General features: G+C 42.0%; 1 protein-coding gene across 12 annotated transcripts in view; it reads left to right on the top strand.

Annotated features, from left to right (window-relative positions):
• Nucleotides 1–22,811, top strand: part of NCOR1 (nuclear receptor corepressor 1) — a 248,269-nt gene that overhangs the window by 89,635 nt on the left and 135,823 nt on the right. For all 12 annotated transcript variants that reach the window (XM_070393236.1, XM_070393244.1, XM_070393247.1 and 9 more), the window contains exon 6: nucleotides 19,088–19,201. In XM_070393236.1, the coding sequence (XP_070249337.1) occupies nucleotides 19,088–19,201 (114 nt within the window). The remainder of the gene's footprint in view (nucleotides 1–19,087; nucleotides 19,202–22,811) is intronic.

Raw genomic sequence — 22,811 nt, 5'->3', positions numbered from 1 at the left:
CCTTGGATATGTTTAGAGGGAGGGAGGGGGAAAGAGAGAGAGATGAGAAAGCAAATATCAATTGGTTGCCTCCTGTACGCACCCTGACTGGGGATTGAACCTGAAACCTAGGTATGTGCTCTGACCGGGAATCGAATCCCCAACCTTTTGTTGCATGGGACTGTGTTCCAACTGAGCCACCTGGCCATACATTTTGGAAGTTTTTTGCTTACTCTTCCAATTTCCTTACTGTTAACTGGTCTATTTAGGTTTTCCAATTCTTCATGATTCAATCTAGGAAACTTATTTATTTCTAAGAACTTGTCCATTTCTTCTAAGGTATTGAATTTGGTGGTGTATATACTTTCATAGTATTGTTATATAGTCCGTTGTATATCTGTGGAGTCCGTTTTAACTTCTTTTTCATTTCTGACTTTGTTTGTGTGAGTCTTTTCTCTTTATTTCTTAGTGAGTCTAGCCAGGAGTTTGTCAATTTTATTAATTTTTTTCAAAGAACCAGCTCTTGTTTGATTAAATTTTTTATTGTCTTTTGTTCTTTATTTAATTCTGTTCTAAATTTAATTATTTTTTTCTTTCTACTGACTTTGGGCTTCATTTATTCTTTTTCTAATTCTTAAAGGTGAAATATTAGGTTTTTTAGTTGCAATTTTTGTTTCTTGAGGTAGGCTGTAGAGTAATGCTATAACTCCCCCACATTTTGATATGTCTGTTGGGATTCTCATTCATTTCTCTGTATCATTTTTTTGGTTAATCCTCTCCCCAGGATATTTTTTCCATTGACATATTTTTTTTAATATATATTTTTTATTGATTTTTTTTACAGAGAGGAAGGGAGAGGAATAGAGAGCCAGAAACATAGATGAGAGAGAAACATCAATCAGCCGCCTCCTGCACACCCCCTACTGGGGATGTGCCTGCAACCAAGGCACATGCCCTTGACCAGAATCGAACCTGGGACCCTTCGGTCCGAAGGCCGACGCTCTAGCCACTGAGCCAAACCGGTCAGGGCGACATTTTTTTTTTTAAGAGCGTGGAAGGGGTGAGAAGAGACAGAGAGAGAGAGAAAGAGAGAAACAGTGATGTGAGAAACACACATCGATTTGTTGCCTCCATCACACACCCCGACTGGGGCTAGGGATTGAGCCTGCAACTGAGGGAATTGAACCCGGACTCTTCAGGCTGAGGGCCAATGCTTATCCACTGAGCCAAACTGGCTAGGGCCATTTCTATGTATATTCATTTTATTCTTTTAATCCTCACCTGTGGATATGTTTTTTTTATTGATTTTTAGAGAGGGAGAGAGAGCGAAAGTAAGAGAGAGAGAGAGAGAGAGAGAGAGAGAGAGAGAAAGAGAAACAGGAAAACATTAATGTGAGAGAGAAACATCTATTGGTTGCCTCTTGCATTCGCCCAGACCAGGGTGGGAGATCGAACTTGCAAAACAAGTATGTGCCCTTGACTGGGAATTGAACCTGCGATCCTTTGGTGTGTGGACTGACACTCTGTTATTAACTACTGAGCCACACTGCCCAGGGCTGTTAGGTTTTGTTTCTTAACCCATCACACTACTTGGTGCATTTTAATTGATGAGTTCAGTCCATGTACATTTATTGTGATTTTTTGACGTATGAGGATTTCCTATAGCCATTTTATCTTTTGATTTCTGGTAGCTGTGCATTGTTTCTGGTAGCTGTGCATTGTTTCTTTACCCTTGTCTTTCTGTCTGTTATTCTAGTTTGGTGGTATTCTTTGATTTGATTTATCCATTTCCTCTTTTGTTGTTGTTGTTGTTGTATGTGTCTTAGTTTTATTTTTTTATTTTTATTTTTTTAATATATTTTATTGATTTTTTACAGAGAGAAAGGGAGAGGGATAGAGAGTCAGAAGCACCAATGAGAGAGAAACATCGATCAGCTGCCTCCTGCACACCTCCCACTGGGGATGTGCCCGCAACCAAGGTACATGGCCTTGACCGGAATCGAACCTGGGACCCTTCCGTCCGCAAGCCGACACTCTATCCCCTGAGCCAAACTGGTCAGGGCTGTGTGTCTTAGTTTTAGATTTTTGTTTTGTGGTTACCATTAAGTATATGGGGAAAAACATTTCATATTTACAATAGTCTTTATTCTTCTGATTGCATCTTATGTTCATTCACCTGTGCAAGTTCAGTCCTATTCTCCTCCCCCTTCATATTTTTGTTTTCACAAATCACTTTTTTATGCTGTTCATGCATTTCCAAATTGCAATAGCTATTGTTTTTTTTCTTTTTTATTTAATGCTTTTATCTCCTTTGACCTTTATGATATGTTTTAAGTGTTTAATGCTGTATTCTGAACAAGAGTTGCAATTTCCTTGTTCTGTGTCTGTTAGTCCTGTTACAGTTTTGTATTCTTTTGTTTTTTTTATTTCATGTAGAAGAGCACCTTTCAGCTTGTCTTTTTGTTGTTGTTGTTGTTAATCCTCACAAGAGGATGTTTTCTCCATTGATTTTTTTTTTTTTAAAGAGAGAGTGGAAGGGAGGGGGGAGAGAGAAATATCGATGTGAGAGAAATACATCAATTGGTTGCCTCCCACGTGCGCCCCGACTGGGGCTGGGGATTGAGCCTGCAATCGAGGTACATGCCCTTGACTGGAATCGAACCTGTGACCCTTCACTCTTCGGGGTGATACTCCATCCACTGAGCCAGGCTAGGGCTCAGCCTGTCTTTTATTGCAGATCTTATGGTGGTAAATTCCCTCAGCTTATATACGGCTGGAAAAGCCTTTATTTCTTTATTATATCTAAAGGTTAACTGTGCTAAATATACTATTCATAGCTGGTGATTTCTCTCTTTCAATAATTTGAATATGTGTATATATATATATATATATATCTTTTAGTATCTTTTTATTGATATCAGAGAGGAAGGGAGAGGGAGAGAGAGATAGACACATCAATGATGAAAGAGAATCTTGATTGGCAGCCCCCTGCATGCCCCCTACTGGTGATTGAGCCTGCAATCTGGGCATGTGGCCTGAATGGGAATTGAACCATAACCTCCTGGTTCAACCACTGAGCCACACCGGCCGGGCAATAATTTGAATATTTCATTTCAATCTTTCCCAGCTTTTAGGGTTTCTGTGATAAGTCCCACGAGGTTACCATCTTTTCTCTGGCTTCATTGAGAATTCTTTCTTTGCCATTAATTTTTGAGAGCTTTAATGTAATATGCCCTGGAGAAGGCCTTTTTGGGTTGAGATAATTAGGTGTTAGCTTATTGGATTCAAGGGTCCGGTTTTTTCCATAGGTTTGAGAAGTTCTCATTGATTATTTGTTTGAATAGTTTCTATGTTCCTTTCTTCCTTTCTTCTTCTTCTGGTGGACCCATTATTGTTACGTTGCTTTTTCTAATGGAGTCAGATAGTTCTCATACTGATCTTTGAGTTTTCTTCATACTCTCCATTCTCTCTCTTCCATCTGAGTCATTTCTAGACTTCTAGCTTCAGTATCAGTAATTCTTTCCTCTGTCTGGTCTCCTCTATTTCTTAGGCTGTCTAATTCAGTGGTCGACAACCTTTCGGACCTCTTGGACCACCAGTGGTCTGTGGACCACCGGTTGGCGACTGCTACTCCAAAGGTTTCCTTATTCTTTGCCTGATGTATTGAGTGCTTTAGCTCCAGAATTTGTGTGTGTGTGTGCGTGTGTGTGTGTGTCTATGTCTATGTTTAAGTTTCAATATCTTTGGTGAAATACTCTTTGCCATTTATTTCATTTCTGAGTTTGTTGAATTACTTTTCTTGTATCTTGTTGAGTTTTTTTTTTCCAGAACTGTAATCTTGAATTTTCTTGTCATTTAAATCATAGTCTTCCTTATCTTCAAGTTTATTTTCTGGAGATTTTTAAATTTTCTTTCTGAACTCCCTTGTTACCTTGGTTATTCATTGTATTTGATGGGTTATTTCTCTTCCTGCCATTTGTGGAAATGAAATCTCTTTTTTCTTTCTTTAAAACATTTTTAAAAGTATTTGACTCTTAACTTGATAAGTAGAGGACTTGCTTTTTTTTTTCTTGTAAGTGGTGCTGAAGCGAAAGGGTTTTTCTTTTCTTACCTGTACGAAGAGAATTGATGCTTCTGGGATTATCTCTATGGGGCGGTGTTGCCTCTGCCATGGAAATTCTCCCCATTCCCTTCTCCATATTGGCCAAGGAGCTGGGTGTCCTCTTTACAACCAGGTACTTGGACCCCTTTCTCTTGGGACAGCATCTACATGGAGGAAAGTTATGGTCTATGGGTCTCTTGGCCTTTGTTTTCCTGGTGCTGCCTTCCTGTGGTGAGAGGTGCCAGCAGAGCCACTCTGTCTGAATTGAACCAGCTGCTTTTACTAGGCTCTGCAGTGACAGGGCATGGGGTGGGAGCATCTGTGCTGTTCTTTGTAGTTGCTTTAGCTGCAATGAGTACAGACCACGCAGGTTGGAAAGTTGGTGTTTTTTTGTGTTGTTTTTTTTTGCCTCTTCTCAATCTGCTTAGTGAGAATTTTAGTGCTGGGGGGGCCATAGAGGATGGGAAGATTCCTACATCTGTAGATTTCTTTGGTGATGGTGGTGTGTGGAATGAGCCTCTTCTCTGCCCCTTATCTTGGGCTCAGCCTCTGTGTGTGCCAGGCCCAATTGATTGCTGTCTCTGTTGGGGTCGTACCCTGACCTTTCACTGCTATCACTGCTATCACAGTGGTGGCCTGGGCCACCACTAGGGCTGGATTTCCTCTGCAGTCTTGTCCTTTCCTTGTCCAGTCTCCCCTGTTCATCTGGATGTGCCCACGTTCAGATGTGTCAGTGTGTGGAACTTTCAGATATGTTTGTGTGTTGAGCAGGGAATCTTTTGTTGAATTATAGCTATCCTACTTGTTACTTACAAGGAACAGTCATAGGGCTCCTCTCATGCCACCATGCTACTGACATCACCCCTCACATTATTCTTAAGCTACCAGAAATTGATGTTTTGTGACTGCCTTAAGGCAGGAGTCAACATTCATTTTTATTCCTGTATGGATAATTAATTGAAAATTTCATTCTTTGCCCACTGTTCTACAGTTTTAGCTCTATTATAATTAACTAGAGGCCCAGTGCACGAAATTTCTGCACTCGAGGGGGGGTGCAGTTCCCTCAGCCCGGCCTGTGCCCTCTCACAGTCCAAGAGCCCCGCAGTCGGTTGCCCCAAAGAGGTAGGCCCCACTCACCCAGCCAGGGCTCCTTGATGGATCGCTCCAAAGAGGTAGGCCCTGCCCCTCCGGCCGGGGCTCCACAATGGATCGCACCCCGCAGCGGGAGGCCCTGCCCACCCACTGCAGCCCGCTGGTTGGTGGCCTAGGCCTCCCTCTTTGGGGCAATTGTGGAGCCCCCCCTCCCCGATTATTGATAGTGACTTATCGGACACTTAGCATATTAGCCTTTTATATATAGACTAGAGGCCCGGTGCACAAAAATTTGTCGGGGGGTGTCCCTCAGCCCGACCTGTGCCCTCTCACAGTCTGGGACTCCTCGGGAGATAACCACCTGCTGGCTTAGGCACGCTCCCCTGGTGGCAGATGGCAGGCCTGGATCCCGTGCTGGGTCACAGATGGCAGGCCCTCTGCCGCCCCGCTGCCTGCCGCACAGGGCAGGCCTGGCGGGTGGTGGGGCGGGGCGGGCAGATCGTGATCCACTGCGTCCTGCCCCGCTGGCCACCGGGCCACGCAGATGGACGGCAGGCCCGGCTGGCGGCGGGGCAGAGTGGGGCGTGGGGCGCGGGGCGGGTGGATCGCCATCTGCTGTGCCCCGCCCCGCCGCCCACCGGGTGGTGCACATGCCGTGGCTGGCGGTGGGGCGGGCGGATTGCGCTGTGCCTCCCCGCCTGCAGTATGCAAATTTAACGGCCATCTTTGTTGGGTTAATTTGCATACTCTTCTGATTGGCTGATGGGCGTAGTGAAGGTATGGTCAATTAACATCTTTGTCTTTTATTAGTGTAGATTGCTGGATTTTCTTGCACAATATTTATCTTAGAATTTTTGTATCTGATATGTGAGAGCAAGATCAGCCTGTAATATTTCTTTCCTGTAATTTTTTTTTTTGGAGGAGGGGGGCTGATTGAATTCAGTAAATATTTATTGAGTGTCTATTATATGATCGATAAGGTTGTTCCAGGTACTTGGGACACAGCAGAGAACAAAACAAAGGTCCCTGCTCTTATGGGGCTTACTTACAGTTAAGTGCTTATGACCACTTTGCCTACACACTATCTGTGATCCTGGGCGAATCTCTTCTCAGCTATCCAATGCGGGAAGAAGCAGGCTCGGTCCAGACTTGGGTAATGTGTGTGATGCACTGTAGATGCCAAACAGATACCACCTCCAACTCACTACGCAGAAAATAGGTCAGGCTGGAAGTTGATTTTTAATAATAAAGTACAAGGGGAGAGGGCAGAGGAAGTGCACCTGAGTGGTCTGGTGTGCTGCTGCACCAGGGTCTGGGCTAGCTACACAAACTGCTGCTTCTGCTTCTTGGTGGCTTCCTTGCTGACAAGGTCCTTTGCCTTGTATGTACTGCCAGTGCTATCTCCTTTGGATCCTCTTTGGCTTCCTTGGCTGTCTCAGCAAGGCTTTTGGACGGAACCTCACCTTGCAGCTTGGTTAGTAGTCTCTGGGACAGGAGCTTCTAGTCAGGGGTCACCTCCTGGTGCACTGTGTCTTCCTTCAAGACATGTTTGCTAAAGGGGTCTGGATACCGCTGCCAGAAGGCAGCAAACACTTGGTCCCAGGAACTCTGGAGCACACTCTGGCCCAGGAAATACTTCACCATTGTCCTGGCCGGGGTGGGATCAGTACCTGTGCAGCATCAGGGGTGCAGAGCCAGGGGGGCACACAGAGGCCAGGCTGGGGCTCGGCCCATGCCCGCCAGGCTCACAGCTCAGTCACCACACCACTGCTCCCCACCAGCTGCCACTGCATGAGGGATTGTCAGGCTACCTCTCTTATAAGGTTCTTATTTTTGTCATTACATTTTCTTTACTTTTATTCAATTACAGTTCACATTTAATATTTTGTACTAGAGGTCCAATGCACAAAATTCGTGCAAGATGCTCGGCTCTCGCAGCCACGGCGGCTTGCCTTGCCCCTCTCATCCCCAGCTTTGTCTGGAAGGTCGTCCGGAAGGTCATTCGGCTGTCCGGTCTAATTAGTATATTATGCTTTTATTATTATAGATTAGTTTCAGGAGCATAGTGGTTAGATAATCATATACTTTATAAAGTATATAAAGTATTCTCCCTGTTATTACCAGTATGCAACTGGTGTCATATATACTTATTCCAGTACTAGTGGCCTGGTGCATGAAATTTGTGCACATTAAAAGGGAATTAATTAGAGGAAATATTTTAATATTGCTGTTTGCCCTTTATCCATAATAGAATTGTCAGAGATGAAAGAAAATTAGTAAAATGTATATGAAAATCTTCCTCCTGTCAGAGTCTGGGGCGCGCCGCAGGACCCAGAGCCAAGTCCCGGCCCACCCGTGTGTGCCTTGAAATCATGCGAGACCCAGACCTGGCCAGTCCCACCTCTATTGGGCGAGATCCAGACCTGGCTGGCCCCACCCCTGTCAAGCCCCCTGGGTGGGGGGGCGCAGCCTCAGGTCCCCTGGCCCGAAGCCGGGTGGGGGGGTGCAGCCTCAGGTCCCCTGTCAACCCCGCCGGGTGGGGGGCGCAGCCTGAGTTCCACCGTCAAGCTTCACCAGGCAGGGGGCATGGCCTGAGGTCCCCCATCAAGCCCTTTTGGGTGGGTGGTGCGGTCTGAGGTCCCCTGTCACGCCCCACTGGGTGGGGGGCGCTGCCTGAGGTCCCCTGTCAAGCCCCACTGGGTGGGGGGCGCTGCCTGAGGTCCCCTGTCAAGCCCTGCTGGGTGGGTGGTGCGGTCTGAGGTCCCCTGTCAAGCCCCACTGGGTGGGGGGGGTGCAGCCTCAGGTCCCCTGCCCCGGCCCAGCGCCACACAGCCTCAGGTCCCTGCTGATTGCTCATTAAGACTTGTTACGGGAACTTGGACTCTGCTGTGAGTGCAGCCATCTTGTGTTACAGAAACCCTGCCTCTGCTGTGACAAAGTGATGGTCAATTTGCATATTCTCTCTTTATTAGATAGGATTACTGACTGTATTTCCTATGCTGTACGTTACATCTCCATGACTGTTTTATAATTGCCAATCTGTACTTATCAATCCCTTCACCTTTTTCATCCTCTCCCCTCTGACAAACATCAGTCTATTCTCTGTATCTAAGACTCTGGTTTTGTTTGTTCCTTTATATTGTTCTTTAGATTCTATATATAAGTGAAATCATGTGCTCTTTGTCTTTCTCTAACTGACTTATTTCACTTTGCATAATACCTTCTCGCTCTATTGTCAGCACATTTTTTTTTTAATATATTTTATTGATTTTTCACAGAGAGGAAGGGAGAGAGACAGAGAGCTAGAAACATCGATGAGAGAGAAACATTGATCAGCTGCCTCCTGCACACACCCCACTGGGGATGTGCCTGCAACCCAGGTACATGCCCTTGACCGGAATCGAACCTGGGACCCTTCAGTCCGCAGGCTGACGCTCTATCCACCGAGCCAAACCGGTTTTGGCATGTCAGCACATTTTTAACCTCTGAAATAATTTTAGTAAGATTGTGATTGTTTGTTCTGTGAGTGTTTGGTAGCACTTAATAAAATCAGCTTGGTCTGGTTATATCTTTGTGCATGTGTGAAGATTTTTAAAAATAGCTATTTAACTTTTCTTTTCCCATATTCTTACCTATACGTTTATTTATTTATTACCCTCACCCGAGGATATTTTTCCATTGATTTTGAGAGAGAGTGGAAGAGAGGGAAAGACAGAGAGAAACATCGATGTGAGAGAAACACATTGATTGCCTCCTGCATGAGCCCTGACCAGGGCCCCCTGGGCTGGGGAGGAGCCTATGACTGAGGTACATGCCCTTGACTGGGGTCGACCTGGGACCCTTTGGTCCACAGGCCAATGCTCTATCTACTGAGCCAAACTGGATAGGGCATTTTTATTTATTTTTAAAAAATCTTTAATAGATATGTCCCCTTTTCCCCACATTGCCCAACTCCACCCAGTCTCACCCCATCCCAGGCTTTCACCACCCTGTTGTTTGTGTCCATAGGTAATGCATATATGCATATAAGTTCTTTGGATAATCTCCTCCCTCTGAGATTTGTCAGTCTTTTCCTTTTTTCCATGCCTGTGGTTCTATTCTTTGTTCATTTATTTTGATTTTTAGGTTCAGTTGTTGATAGATATGTATTTATTGCCATTTTATTGTTCATATTTTTTATCTTCCTTCTCCTCCTCGAATTGGTAGAGTGGCCTTGTATAGTAGATGTCCTGTGGAGCCCAGTGGCTCAGCCTCCCCAGTCACCTGAGCTGGGTATTCTAGGTGCACCCCTGTGTGGGCTGTGTGCACTGTCTTATTGTAGTTGAGCCTTGATTGTTGTTGGCATCACTGAGAGGAATTGACCCCCAGGCCAATTTGCTGTGAGGATCAGCTATGCCCATGGTTGGCAAAGTGCGACACGCGAGCCACATGCAGCTCTTTGGCCCCTTGAGTGTGGCTCTTCCTAAGCCTTAGGAGTACCCTAATTAAGTTAATAACAATGTACCTACCTATATAGTTTAAATTTAAAAAACTTGGCTCTCAAAAAGAAATTTCAGTCGTTGTACTGTTGATATTTGGCTCTGTTGACTAATGAGTTTGCCGACCACTGAGCTATGCCTATAGCAGAAGAGCTGCTGTGCTGGAGATAGCCTTATGGGGCAGGACTTTCTATAGTAGGGCTTTGGTGCTCACTGAGTCTGCCCCTTGAGGGTGTCACTCGTGGATGTGTAGAGTTGTAATCTGGTGTGGTCTGAAGCTGTCCACTGGGTGCACTGACTCTGGTGCCTCCCTGGAGGTGCAAAGTTAGCCATTGCCTACCCATCAGGAGCTATAGAACAATCTGCAGATGGCTGCTTCTTGTGTTAGGGTTGGAAGTGCCCAGGAGAGGCCAAGCTGTGAAGTAAGTTGGCTGCTGCTAGTGCCAGGCTTGGGGCCTCTTATTGAGGGGTATGTGGCATGCTGACACCAGCTGCTGCTAGTTTGAGAGATTTTAGTAAAGTCTGAAGCCTGAGCCTGGACAGGCCATTCATATGGGAAAGCCACTGCAAACTGCTTGGGTGGGGTACAAATTGGGTGGGGTGGGGTGGGGTCTCAGGGAATCACCAAGGCAGAGTGAACAGGGTGAGTCAGGTTGATGGAGACACAGATATGGCTCCTTCCAGTCAGCTCTGGGATGGGGGAGGTCTCAGTATAGGAACAGTGACCCCTGTCAGCACTTTTGTCTGGGAGAAAGCTGCCTCAAATTCTTGTCTGATGCCAATTTAGTTCCTCCGTCTATGTCACTGGATGTACTCAAGCCACTGCCCCAGTGCTGGAGCTCAGAGGGAGCAAGTCCACTCAAGTCTGTGTGCCAGCCCTTTAAGAGGAACTGTCTGGGTCTCAAGCAGCCTCCATGTCACTCATCCACAATCCCCGCTGGTTTTTATTGCCCAAAGTTTCAGGGACTTCTCTTCCCAGCTCTGGAACCCTCCTGGGCTGAGGGGTCTGGTGTGGGACTGGGACCCCTTGCTCCTTACGGAAGCCTCTACAGCCAAGATTTCACTCCTAATTAAAAACATGCCACATATGGGTGTCAGACCAGCAACCCTGTTCAGTGCCTCCATCCCTCCTACCAGTCTCAGTGTGCCTTTTTCTTTACTTTTCTTGTTGTAGAAGTTCCATTCAGCCAGATTTCAGGTGGTTCTCAATGATGGTGGTTCTGTATTTTAATTGTAATTTTGATACGGTTGTGGGAGATGGCTAGTGCTGCATTAACCTATGCTGCCATCTTGGTTTTATCTCTTAGCTATTCAATTTTTTAATAAAAATTCAGTTCTGTTTCTTCTGGAGATAATTTTTCCTCTTATATTTTGGAATATAATTTTATCTTCTATACCATAAGTTTCTGCTTCTTATTTTCTTTCTTTGGTTTTCTGCTCTTTATAACTTGTTAACACATTACTTTTTTAGCTTTTTCTTCTCTCTCTCTCTGCACTACTTTAACTTCATTCCACAAGGTATAATATATACTTTTTATTATCTGTTATGGTTTCTTTTTTGATCTCTCTATTAATTAATTTTTTCTTGGCTATTTTTAGTTATTTGATTTTCACTTTATTGTGACCTGAGACTGTAGTCTGTAACACACCAGTCTCTGGTCACAGTAAAATTAGAAATGTTTGTGTTCTTGAATTTTAGCCTAGTATGATGGTCAGTTTTCATAAAAATATTGTGGACATACTTGAGAAGAATGTATATCTTGTCTCATTTTTATTTGCAACTTATCAGTTGCCATTATGGTTTTGGATTTGTCCATTTTCCTAATAGGTCTCTTTTTTAAATTGGGGTGTAATTGACATAAAACATTAGTTTTAGGGGTACAATATAATCATTCAGTATTTGTTTATGTTGCAAAATGATTGCCACAATACAATAGGTCTTTTTAACATACATCACCATACATAATTATAGATTTTTCCCCCTTGTGATGAGAACTTTTAAGATCTACTCTCTTAACAACTTTCAAATATGCAATTTAGTATTATTAACTGTAGTCTCCATGCTGCACATCACATCTCCATTACTTATTTATTTTAGAATTGCAAGTTTGTATCTTTTGACTCTTTCACCCATTTGCCTACCCATCCAACTTTGGCAACCACCAATCTGATCTCTATGTCTGCGTGCTGGGTTTTATTGTTGACTTTGTATTCAAGATTTCACATATATCTGATATCATATGGTATTTGTCTTTCTTTGTCTCACTTATTTCACTTAGCGTAATGCCCACAAGGTCCATCTATGTGTCACAAACAGTAAGATATCCTTCTTTTTTTATGGCTGAATAATATGCCTTTATATATATCACATTTCCTTTATTTATTTATCTGTCAGGGACAGATTGTTTCCATATCTTGACTATTGTATATAATGCTACAGTTACCATGGGGGTGCGTATAGCTTGTTGAATTCGTGTTTTTGTTTTCAGAAATACCCAGAAATGGAATTGCTTCATCATATGATAGTTGTATTTTGAAATTTTTGAGGAATCTCCATGATGTTTTTCATAGTGATTGTACTAATTTACATTCCGACCGACAAGGATTCACTTTTCTTCACATCCTCACCCACATTTATTTCTTATGTTTTTATAATAACTACTTTAACAGGTGTACGTTGATATCTCATTGTGGTTTTGATTTTCATTTCCCTCTTGATTAAATTAATGTTGTTGAGCATCTTTTTATGTACCTGTGGGTCATCTGTATGTCCTCTTTGGAAAAATGGCTATTTAGATTGTCTACCAATTTTTTAATTGGATTTTTTTCTTCTTTTGAGTTCTGTGAGTTCTTTATATATTTTGGATATTAACCCATTAACAGATATATGATTTGCATACATCTTCTTTCAGTTCTCAATTTTTATTCTATACATTTTGAGGCTCTTATTGTAGGTTTGTACATATTTATAATTTTCCTGGTCAGTGAAATCGTTTATTGTAAGGTAATGACATTCTATCTTTTTGAATGATTTCTACCATAAAGTCTTTTTTGCCTAATAGTGATGTAATTATAATTAGATCAGCTCTTTTGGTTGATGCTAGTTAGCCTATCTTTTTTTAAAATTTAATATTTTTTATTGATTTCAGAGAGGGAGAAAGAGAGAGAAACATCAATGATGAGAGAGAATCGTTGATGGGCTTCCTCCTACACGCCCCCTACTGGGGATCGAGCCCACAACCTGGGCATGTCCCCTTGACCGGAATCGAACCTGGAATCTTTCAGTCCCCAGGCCGATTCTCTATCCACTGAGCCAAACCAGCTAGGGGGTGTTAGCCTATCTTTTCCCTTCCCTTTACTTTCTGTGCTCTTATATTTAAGGTGTATCTCTTACAAAGGTTTTGTATACAGTCTGGCAACCTGTCTTTCCACAGCATAATTTAGTTTTTTTTAAACTGATAATGATGATTAGTAATATATCAAGGATTTTTAACTACTTTATGTATGCTATTTGTCCTATTTTTTTTTTATGCTGATGTTGGTATTTTCTTTTTTAAATCCTTATTCTGGATTGATTTTTTTGGTCTTATTTCATTTTCTCCTGTCCCACTAGTTGGATTGTATTTCTTTGCTTATAGTTAGTTATTCCACAGAAATTTTTTTTAATTTTTTATTTTTTATCCCCAGAAAATTTTAACAGCCTGTTTAAGTCAAATCCCAAAACTAATAAGTATCTTAGCCATGTTCTTGAATAGTATGAAGGTATAGAACTTTAGTTCTTTCTATCTTCCCAATGTTTATGCTTTTGATATCATATATTTTAGTTCTTTTTTAAAACTACCTAAGACAGTATTCTATAAATAAAAGGCCAGCGACCATAAGTGTAATGACTGGAATGACCGCTCAACCAGTTGCTATGAGGTGGGGGCCGGCAAGGGGGACAGGGTGGTTGGCAATGGCGGTGGGGCGGGACCCAGGGCAGTGAGGAGAACCGGGTGGCTGGTGGCAGCAGTAGAGCGGGACCTGGAGCCGGCGAGAGGAACCGGCTGGCTGGTGGGGGTGGCGGGGCAAGACCAGGTACTGGCGAGCATGTGGAAGATGGGCCTGATCGTAGGCTAGACCTAGGGACCCTATCTGTGCACGATTTCATGCTCTGAGCCTCTAGTTTTATATAATCACTAGAGGCCCGTTGCAGGAAGATTCCTGCAAGAATAGGGCTTCCTGAGGCTGGAGCCTTGCTCCCTCCCGTCTCCTCTGCCTCGCTCCCTCCTGTCTCCGCCGCCTCGGCTCCCTCCCGTCTCTGCCGCCTCAGCTTCCTCCCTTCTATGCTGCTTTGCTCCCTCCTGTCTCCGCTGCCTCGCTTCCTCCCGTGTCCGCCGCTTCGCTCCCTCCCTTCTTTGCTGCCTCGCTCCCTCCCTTATCAGCCGCTTCGCTCCCTCCCGTCTCTGCTGCCTTGTCAGCCGCTTCGCTCCCTCCCGTCTCTGCTGCCTTGCTCCCTTCTGCAGCGCTTGGCTTCCTTCTACGCTGTCTTCAGTCTTTGCTCCGCGCCTGTGTATGCAAATTAACTGCCATCTTTGTTGGGTTAATTTGCATATCGCTCTGATTGGCTGGTGGGTATAGCGGAGGGACGGTCAATTTGCATGTTTCTCTTTTATTAGTGTAGACTAGAGGCCCGGTGCACAAAAATTTGTGCACTCGGCTGGAGGAGGGATCCCTCAGCCCGGCCTGTGCCCTCTCGCTGGCTTAGGCCCGCTCCCCAGGGGATTGGGCCTAAGCTGGCAGTCAGACATCCCTCTGGCAGCCCAGCAGCCCTCGGGGATGTCCACTTGCCAGCGGGGAGCAGGCCTTAGTTGCAGTCGGACATACTTAGTGCTGCTGAGGAGGCGGGAGAGGCTCCCACCACCACCACTGTACTGGCAGCCATCAGCCTGGCTTGTGGCTAAGCAGAGCTCCCCCTGTGGGAGCGCACTGACCACCAGGGGGCAGCTCCTGCATTGAGCGTCTTCCCCCTGGTGGTCAGTGTGTAATAGTGACCAGTCATTCCCAGTCGTTCTGCTGTTAGGGTCAATTTGCATATTACCCTTTTATTATATTACCCTTTTATTATATAGGATAGAGGCCTGGTGCATGGGTGGGGGCTGGCTAGTTTGCCCTGAAGGGTGTCCCGGATCAGGGTGGGGGTCCCGCTGGGGTGCCTGGCCAGCCTGGGTGAGTGCTGAGGGCCGTTTTCAGACTGGCCACACTCCCTTCAGTGTTGGGGTCCCCGCTGGAGTGCCTGGCCAGCCTGGGTGAGGGGCTGAGGGCCGTTTTCAGGCTGGCCACACCCCCTTCAGGGAGGGGGGTCCTACTGGGGTGCCTGGCCAGCCTGGGTGAGTGGCTGATGGCTGTTTGCAGGCTGGCCACAGCCCCTTCAGGGTGGGGGTCCCCGCTGGGGTGCCTGGCCAGCCTGGGTGAGGGGCTGATGGCTGTTTGGAGGCTGGCTGGAAGCAGGTATCTGGGATTTATTCATCTTCTATAATTGAAACTTTGTTGCCTTGAGCGGAGGCCACAGCCAGCCAGGGCAGGCGGGAAGCTTGGCTTCCTCCATCGCTGGGGCAACCAAGCCTCCTGCTTGCTCCAGCTCCGTGGCTGCTGGCCGCCATCTTGGTTGGGTTAATTTGCATATAGTCGCTCTGATTGGCTGGTGGGCGTGGCTTGGGCGTAGCGGAGGTGCTTTCAATTTGCATGTTTCTCTTTTATTAGATTAGATGTTAAGTTAGGTTCATCAACACATTTGTCATCTTATTCATTCATTATTCCTTCATGCAGTGCAGATCTTCAATTTGGGATACAAACTTGTGCTTGAAGAGCATCAGAATTTCCATTAGTGAGGATTTGTTAGTAAATTCAGTATTTGGTTTTTTTTTTTATTACTTAAATGTCATCTTTTATTTATGCCTGTTTATTGAAAGATTTCTTTATTTGGTATGTGGTTATTTTCTCTCGGTATACTGTCTTCTGGCTTCCATTGTTAAAACACCAGCCTTTACCCTAATTTGTATTCTTTTGTAGATAGTCTGAATTTTTTCTCTTACTCCTTTCAATATCTTTTTCTTTGGGTGGTGTTGTTTTTACGAGCATGTATTTAGAAGTGGATTATTATTTTTTTAAATCCAGCTTGGGATTCATTGGGCTTCCTCTATGAGTTTTTCATCAGTTCTAAACCATTATGTTTTTTTACCAAACTCTTTCCTGCAGTTTCTTTGTCATCTTCTGAAATTCCTGTTAGATGTAATAGCACTCTTGTCTTCTATGTGTCTTAATTGCTTTTATTTCCCATTTTGTTACTTCTTTGGGCTTCATTTTGAAAAGTTTTAAAATTTCTGTGTTTCAGGATACATTACTCTCTCCAGTTATATTTAATCTATCAAATATACTTTCAGTTTCAATAATTATGTTTTTATTGCTAGAATTTTTATTTGGCTCATTTTAAAATCTGCTTGATTATTAAAAAATATTTCCTTTCCCTAGCCGGGTTGGCTCAGTGGATAGACCATCGGCCTGCAGACTGAAGGGTCCCGGGTTCGATTCCAATCAAGGGCACTTGCCCAGGTTGTGGGTTCGATCCCCAGTAGGGGGCGTGCAGAAGGCAGCCAATCAATGATTCTCTCTCATCATCGATGTTTCTCTCCCTCTCCCTTCCTCTCTGAAATCAATAAAAATATATTTAAAAGTTTTTTTCTTGATTTTTGAAAATATGTTGAGCCCTCCTTTATTTATTGAATCAGATTAAATTTATAATAAAATAATATAACAATTATTTTAAGTTTTATGGGTCTGGTTCTGCTGAGTTGGTCTTGTCTTTTGTTTCTTCACTTGTAAAGTGGTAATACTATTACTTTTTTTTATTATTGATTTCAGAGAAGAGGAAAGAGGGAGAGAGAGAGAGAAACATCAGTGATGAGAGAGAATCATTGATTGGCTGCCTCCTCTATGCCCCCCGCTGGGAATCAAGCCCAAAACCTGGGCATGTGCCCTGACCCAGAATCAAACTGTGATTGCTTGGTTCATAGGTCGACACTCAACCACTGACCTACACTGGCCAGACAATACTAGTAATACCAGTTAAATCATGTGATTTGTTTATGAGTTGAGATGATGAATATATTGAATAATATGTGGCACATATAAATGCTCAATAACATTTAACAACATAATAATTAGAATTAATGAAATATATTGTGTGATCATCAGGAGATTATATAGCTATAATTATGTTGAGATATGTCAAAGATAACTTGTAAATAAAGAAATATACCATAGGTGAATAGAAACAATGTTAATGTGTGGTCATATTCATATGTTTATACATTTTCAATAAAAATTCCAACCAAATTTAGTTTTAAACTTTTGCAAAATTGTAAAGTTAATGTGAAAGGGCAAATAGGTGAGGAAAATTTGTATGTTTTGTTTTTGTTTATCTGTTTCTAACCTTTCTGTTAAAATGATTTTGTCCTAGGGCTACTTGGGTATAAAAAACAAAATATGATTTTCTGAAGCTTGTTTGTTTCTTTCTCTAAATCCACTTAACAGGGATCCTAAAAGAATGCCCTCTTGGTAAAGGAAAGAAAGGGCATTGTTAAAGAACTTATTCTCATTAAGGTGATTTCACAACTCCAAAGATCTGTCTTTTGCTTATATAGATAGCAGACTGCAAGAGTAATTTTAACTTTAAAGTGGAAATGGTCCAAACTTCTCACTTGGAGGATGTTTATCCTTTCATTTGGGTGTGGTCTGAGTTCTAGCACAGATGAGTTCTTCTGGGCTTTTAGTAGACTTAACATTTTTACCTAATGAACGTCTTTTTTCATCTTAGGCAGCGAACTTATATTGATGTGGCTATTTGTTGAGAATTTACTAGGTATTACTGGTTTAGGTGTTGTGGGGAAAAAAGCAGTGAACCCAGCAGACCAAGCCCCTGCTTACTTCAGTAATAATTATAGGTAATAACATTATATTAAATGAACATTTTTAGTTTTCAGATGTTTTTGAGTCATTTAGTCCTCTCAAAAAGCTATGTGATAAGTAGGATTAATATCCCTACTTCATCCTTAACCGGTTTGGCTCAGTGGATAGAGCATCAGCCTGCGAACTCAAGGGTCCCAGGTTTGATTCCGGTCAAGGGCATGTACCTTGGTTGCGGGCACATCCCCAGTAGGGAGTGTGCAGGAGGCAGCTGATCAATGTTTCTCTCTCATCGATGTTTCTAACTCTCTATCCCTCTCCCTTCCTCTCTGTAAAAAATCAATAAAATATATTAAAATAAAATAAATATCCCTACTTCATATATGAGTAGTTTATATTCTTGCTGAATATTGAAGGAAGGACTTAGAAAGGATCCTAGGATCACACCACTTATAGAAGGTGACCCTAAAGCTCAAACCCAGACAGAGTAATACAGATAGCTTTCTGCTTTGTAATTGCACACCAGCAGTCCATATTGTTGTGGTTTTGCCAGTGCCTTTTGACTATGAAACATAAAGTTTGTTGTGGGGTGGGGATGGGGTATGGTGCTATTACTAAGTTAAGGATTAATTCTTTAACGCAGTTCTCCCATGCTCTATCCCCACCAGACATTAACATAAACCGTATATCTATAACATAAAAGTGTTTCCCAGTGCCACAAAAGATCATTGTGATAGAAGTTTATGGGGTATCTTTTTTACTTTTATTTTTATTATTTTTTAGTTCTAATTTTTTAAATGTATTTTTATTGATTTCAGAGAGGAAGGGAGAGGGAGAGAGAGAGAAACATCAGGGTTGAAAGAGAATCTTTGATTGGCTGCCTCTTGCACTCCCCCCAGTGGGGATCGAGCCTGGAACCCAGGCATGTGCCCTGATCAGGAATCCAACCGTGACCTCCTGGTTTATAGGTCAACAACTCAATCACTGAGCCACGGTGTTTGGGCTATGGCAGCCGTGGGCAAACTACCGCCCGCGGGCCGGATCCGGCCCGTTTGAAATGAATAAAACTAAAAAAAAAAGACCGTACCCTTTTATGTAATGATGTTTACTTTGAATTTATATTAGTTCACACAAACACTCCATCCATGCTTTTGTTCCGGCCCTCCGGTCCAGTTTAAGAACCCATTGTGGCCCTCGAGTCAAAAAGTTTGCCCACCCCTGGTATGGGGATCTTTATATGTTTTGTTTCTCTTATTATTTTGTTTTATTTATAAGAATTAAAATATTAAATGATTTATCTAATGATGATTTATGTTGTTTGTTTATTAATAAAAACAAATCTAATAGAATTTGTTAGAGCCCTAGTAGATTACATGATTTCCCTATAGAATCAGCACAACATTACTCAGTAGCATGTGTTATCTCTGGTGATTAATTATTGGTGGGGGTGACATGCAGCAGATGCCTGACTCTTCCTTTCTGGATCTCTTAGCAACAGCTAGAAGAAGAAGCAGCTAAACCTCCTGAGCCTGAGAAGCCTGTGTCCCCTCCTCCTGTGGAACAGAAACACCGCAGTATTGTTCAAATTATTTATGATGAGAATCGGGTAAGCTCATGCCATTTTTAGTGGCACAAGCCTTTGAAACCATTTGTGCCTTTTCTTAGTTATCAGTGAGTTCTGTAGTGATGTTAATGTATTAAAACCTGGTTTCTGTTATAATTTTGAATGTTCTTAAACTTTGATTGACTGAAGCTTGGTGCTTTTACCTTATGAAGAAAAGTTGACAGCTATATCTTAAATTATTTAATATTTCATTTACATGTTATATAAATATTATTTAATGAGGGTATAGTTTTATCAGCTGAGTCTCTCTCCTATTATATAAATACTGGCAAACAAATTTTGTTTTGTACCAAATAATACAAAAATAGTCATTCTATAGTTTTTCACTTTATAAGGGACATTTAATGCCAGATTCTGGTACCATTCCAGTAGAGATAGGTCATTGGATGTGGAAATTACTTACATTATCACCTTCACAATTAATAGCTGGGCTATGATTTGAATCTTAGTTATAAAGTGTGAGGTCATTGACCTTTAGGTAGACTTTGCTTTTTTATGTTTATTAAAATAATTTTTATACTAATAAAAATATATGAATTTAGGAAAACCAGGCCTCAATTCTGTGAATTATTTTGTGATGTCACAGTTAGTTTTTGGCCAGGATCCAGCCCAGGAATGAGCAGTTAAAAGGAAACTGATTTCATCTTAATATCAACAACTTTCCAACAGAGCTGTTTGACAGTGGGCTTCCAGAAGTCCTCAGTCCAGAAATGAATAAAATGTGACAGTGGGCTTCCAGAGTCCTCATTTCAAAAATGAATAATATACTTTAAGTACTGTGGGAGAGAATAGGCTTGTTAGCTAATGTTGTTCATAAGGTAGAAGTTGGGATTGTTGTTTCAATTTGCTTCTTTATAGTGAGTAGAGCAGTACATCTTATAGGCAGCCAATAACTTTATAATATTCCAGATCCTAAAGGAAATTGGCCTTAAGAAAAGCAGCTGTGAATTAGTCATTAAATAAAAATTTGTAGGAATGATCTTGGATTCATATGTACTAGTACGTGTCTATATGGATAACTGAAGTCAGCAGATATGTAATACTTAAAGTAATTAGAAGTGTCACGGCAGGTAATATGGACAATTAATATTATTTTCTTGGCTGAGTTCAAAATTAGTCCATTTTATTGAATGGACAGAGCTATGTACATGAGGATCTATCAAGTGAGGGGCAGTGGGACCGCCTTGTGGCATATCCAGAGGGACAGTGCTCGGTGGTCATGCAGGGATGTGGCCCGGGTTGGCTCGTACTTCATTCTTTAAGAGAAGCCATGAACATGGAAATATAGGTGAAATTTCCTGCTTTAAAACAACCCCAACTCTGTAGAACAATAAAAGTGCCTTTGTGGGCTAATGGGCTTTATGGCCACTTTATGATGTCAGGGATAAAGTAAAGAGGGGTTAGAGCTGATAGCAATGGAAAAGAATCTTTTAAAATAAAATGTTGAATTTCTCAGTATGAATTAATTGTCAAATAAATGGAATTCAATATTTATTAATTGATTGAATTTCTTAATTACCTTTGTCTCACAAACCTAATAAACAGTTCCAACATTAGTGAATTCTGTAATTGCCTGACTAGGATGTGAGGACTGATAGATAATTTAATTTGTGTTTGATATTTGTATGTCTTTTCATTAATTAGGATAATATATGTTTCTTGATGCCCATCAACAAAACTGAAAGCTTGCAGACCTCTCTTTCCATTTTAGAATTTGCATATTTGTTGTGTAGTCTGTAAAGTATTGAACAACCAAACTTGAAATCTGTGTATTAGAATTACAGTAAAGATTATTTTCAACTTACAGTACTGTAGGAATCACCTTTTTTATATTATTTTTGTATACCCTGCTCCTAGTCATCTGCTGTGGTTGTACTTGTGCAGTCATAGAATTGTAGCAGAGGTTCCTGGAGGGGAAGTGATGAGAGCACAGCTGGTCATAGGCTTTCTCACACTAACTTCTTGCCATGCTGCTTTGTGTGAGGTCTACACTGATTCTCGAGCTTTGTATAATGAATGACTTTATCTGTTTTGATTCTATAGGCAAGGAGAGAGTGTACATCCACCTCTTGTTCCTTGTTTGCAGCAGTCTACACTGGTTGGGAATTAAGCCAGATGTGGCTTCAGAGATAGGGGCTAATATCTTGTTTAAGGCATCTTTATTTTGTTTAGAAAGTTAGTGGGAGGAAGAAAACTCCCTAAAAATTACTGTTAATTTCAAAATTGGCTTCCTGAGAGAAAAATAGCCTTGCATCATATTTAAACCTCAGACTAAGATTTATTTAGTCTCTAACTAGACTCTTCTGGACTATTTTCAGTAGTTCAATTTGTCTTCCAAAAATATTTATAAATGTTCTAATTTCAGAATTATAATACATATAGAAGACCGGGGGAGGTATGGACTGTAGTTTTCAAAATCTTGTTTATATTTTGACTGAATGATGTGCAAGTTAATGTGACACTAGGAGAAAGAAAGGGATGGACAGTAGAGAGCATGCTTAGTGTCAACTGCTTCTAGTCACCTTGGCCAATGTCCTAGGACAGGGGTGGGCAACCTTTTTGTGAGCCGTGCCAAAACCAGCAAAATCTCTGACTCAAAATTCTTCTGCATGCCAACCCTAATTTTTTGAGAACATGTTACACCTACTTGATATCTCTTAAGGTGTACGTATGTGAAGAACCTTAAAGAAATAATAAAATTCATTTGAGCGATAAAAACACAGTATATGATGATGAAAAATACATTTATTTTTAAATGTATACATGTACACTGATAGTCCGACAGAAAACTTTTGACTCCGTTTGATATTATCAGCGGGACTTTTGCTGCTGCATCACTGATGACAGAGATTTTACATCAGGTTTATATTTCGTGACCTTCAGAGATATGCACGAGCTATTACTTTCATCCGTCAGGCTACTCCTATTACGAGACTTAACAAAATTCATCACTGAGAACAAAGATTCACAAGCGTATGTGGATGAAAACATGGCGAGTAACGCTGTTGCAAAGTTTTTTAAACAGAAAAAATTTTCTGGAATGGCATTCCAAGTCCTCAGTAGTTCGTTTTCGACACTTCTCTCTGGTACTCTTGTCTCTAATCGCTTTTTTTCAATGTTTTCCAAGTCAACTCTAAGGTCAACAAATTTCTTCTTCCAAATTGAGCTACTCTGAAATTCAATCAACTGCATTTCAAAGTCAGCCATGTCTATGGTCTTTAACCCTTTGCACTCCGCTGTCCCCTCTCAGGGGACATTGGAATTCTAGCATATCACTCGGATGTCCCCTCTCAGGGGACATTGCAGTTTATTAGTGATTACGGGGAATTGAGTTATTTCAACGCAACTTTTTGAGATATGCATGTTCCCTGAAGTTTTATCTTGAAATGGCACAAGAAATTAAATCAAAATATCGTAAAGTTACTAAGATATATACAAGAAATGTCAGCGGGTTTTGTGTCGGATTAAACAATAAACTACATATTCCCGATGTGGGACAAAGAAAACGGGACTGCATTGTGTGTTCTAACAGGAAAACACCTGGTGGCAGGCGTCAAACCACTTACTACTGTCAAACATGCACTAATCAGCC

Source organism: Myotis yumanensis, unplaced genomic scaffold, assembly GCF_028538775.1.
Source record: "Myotis yumanensis isolate MYYU_CA2020_CCGP unplaced genomic scaffold, mMyoYum1.0.hap1 SCAF_16, whole genome shotgun sequence".
NCBI lineage: Eukaryota > Metazoa > Chordata > Mammalia > Chiroptera > Vespertilionidae > Myotis > Myotis yumanensis.
This window is presented reverse-complemented; position numbering and strand designations above follow the sequence as displayed.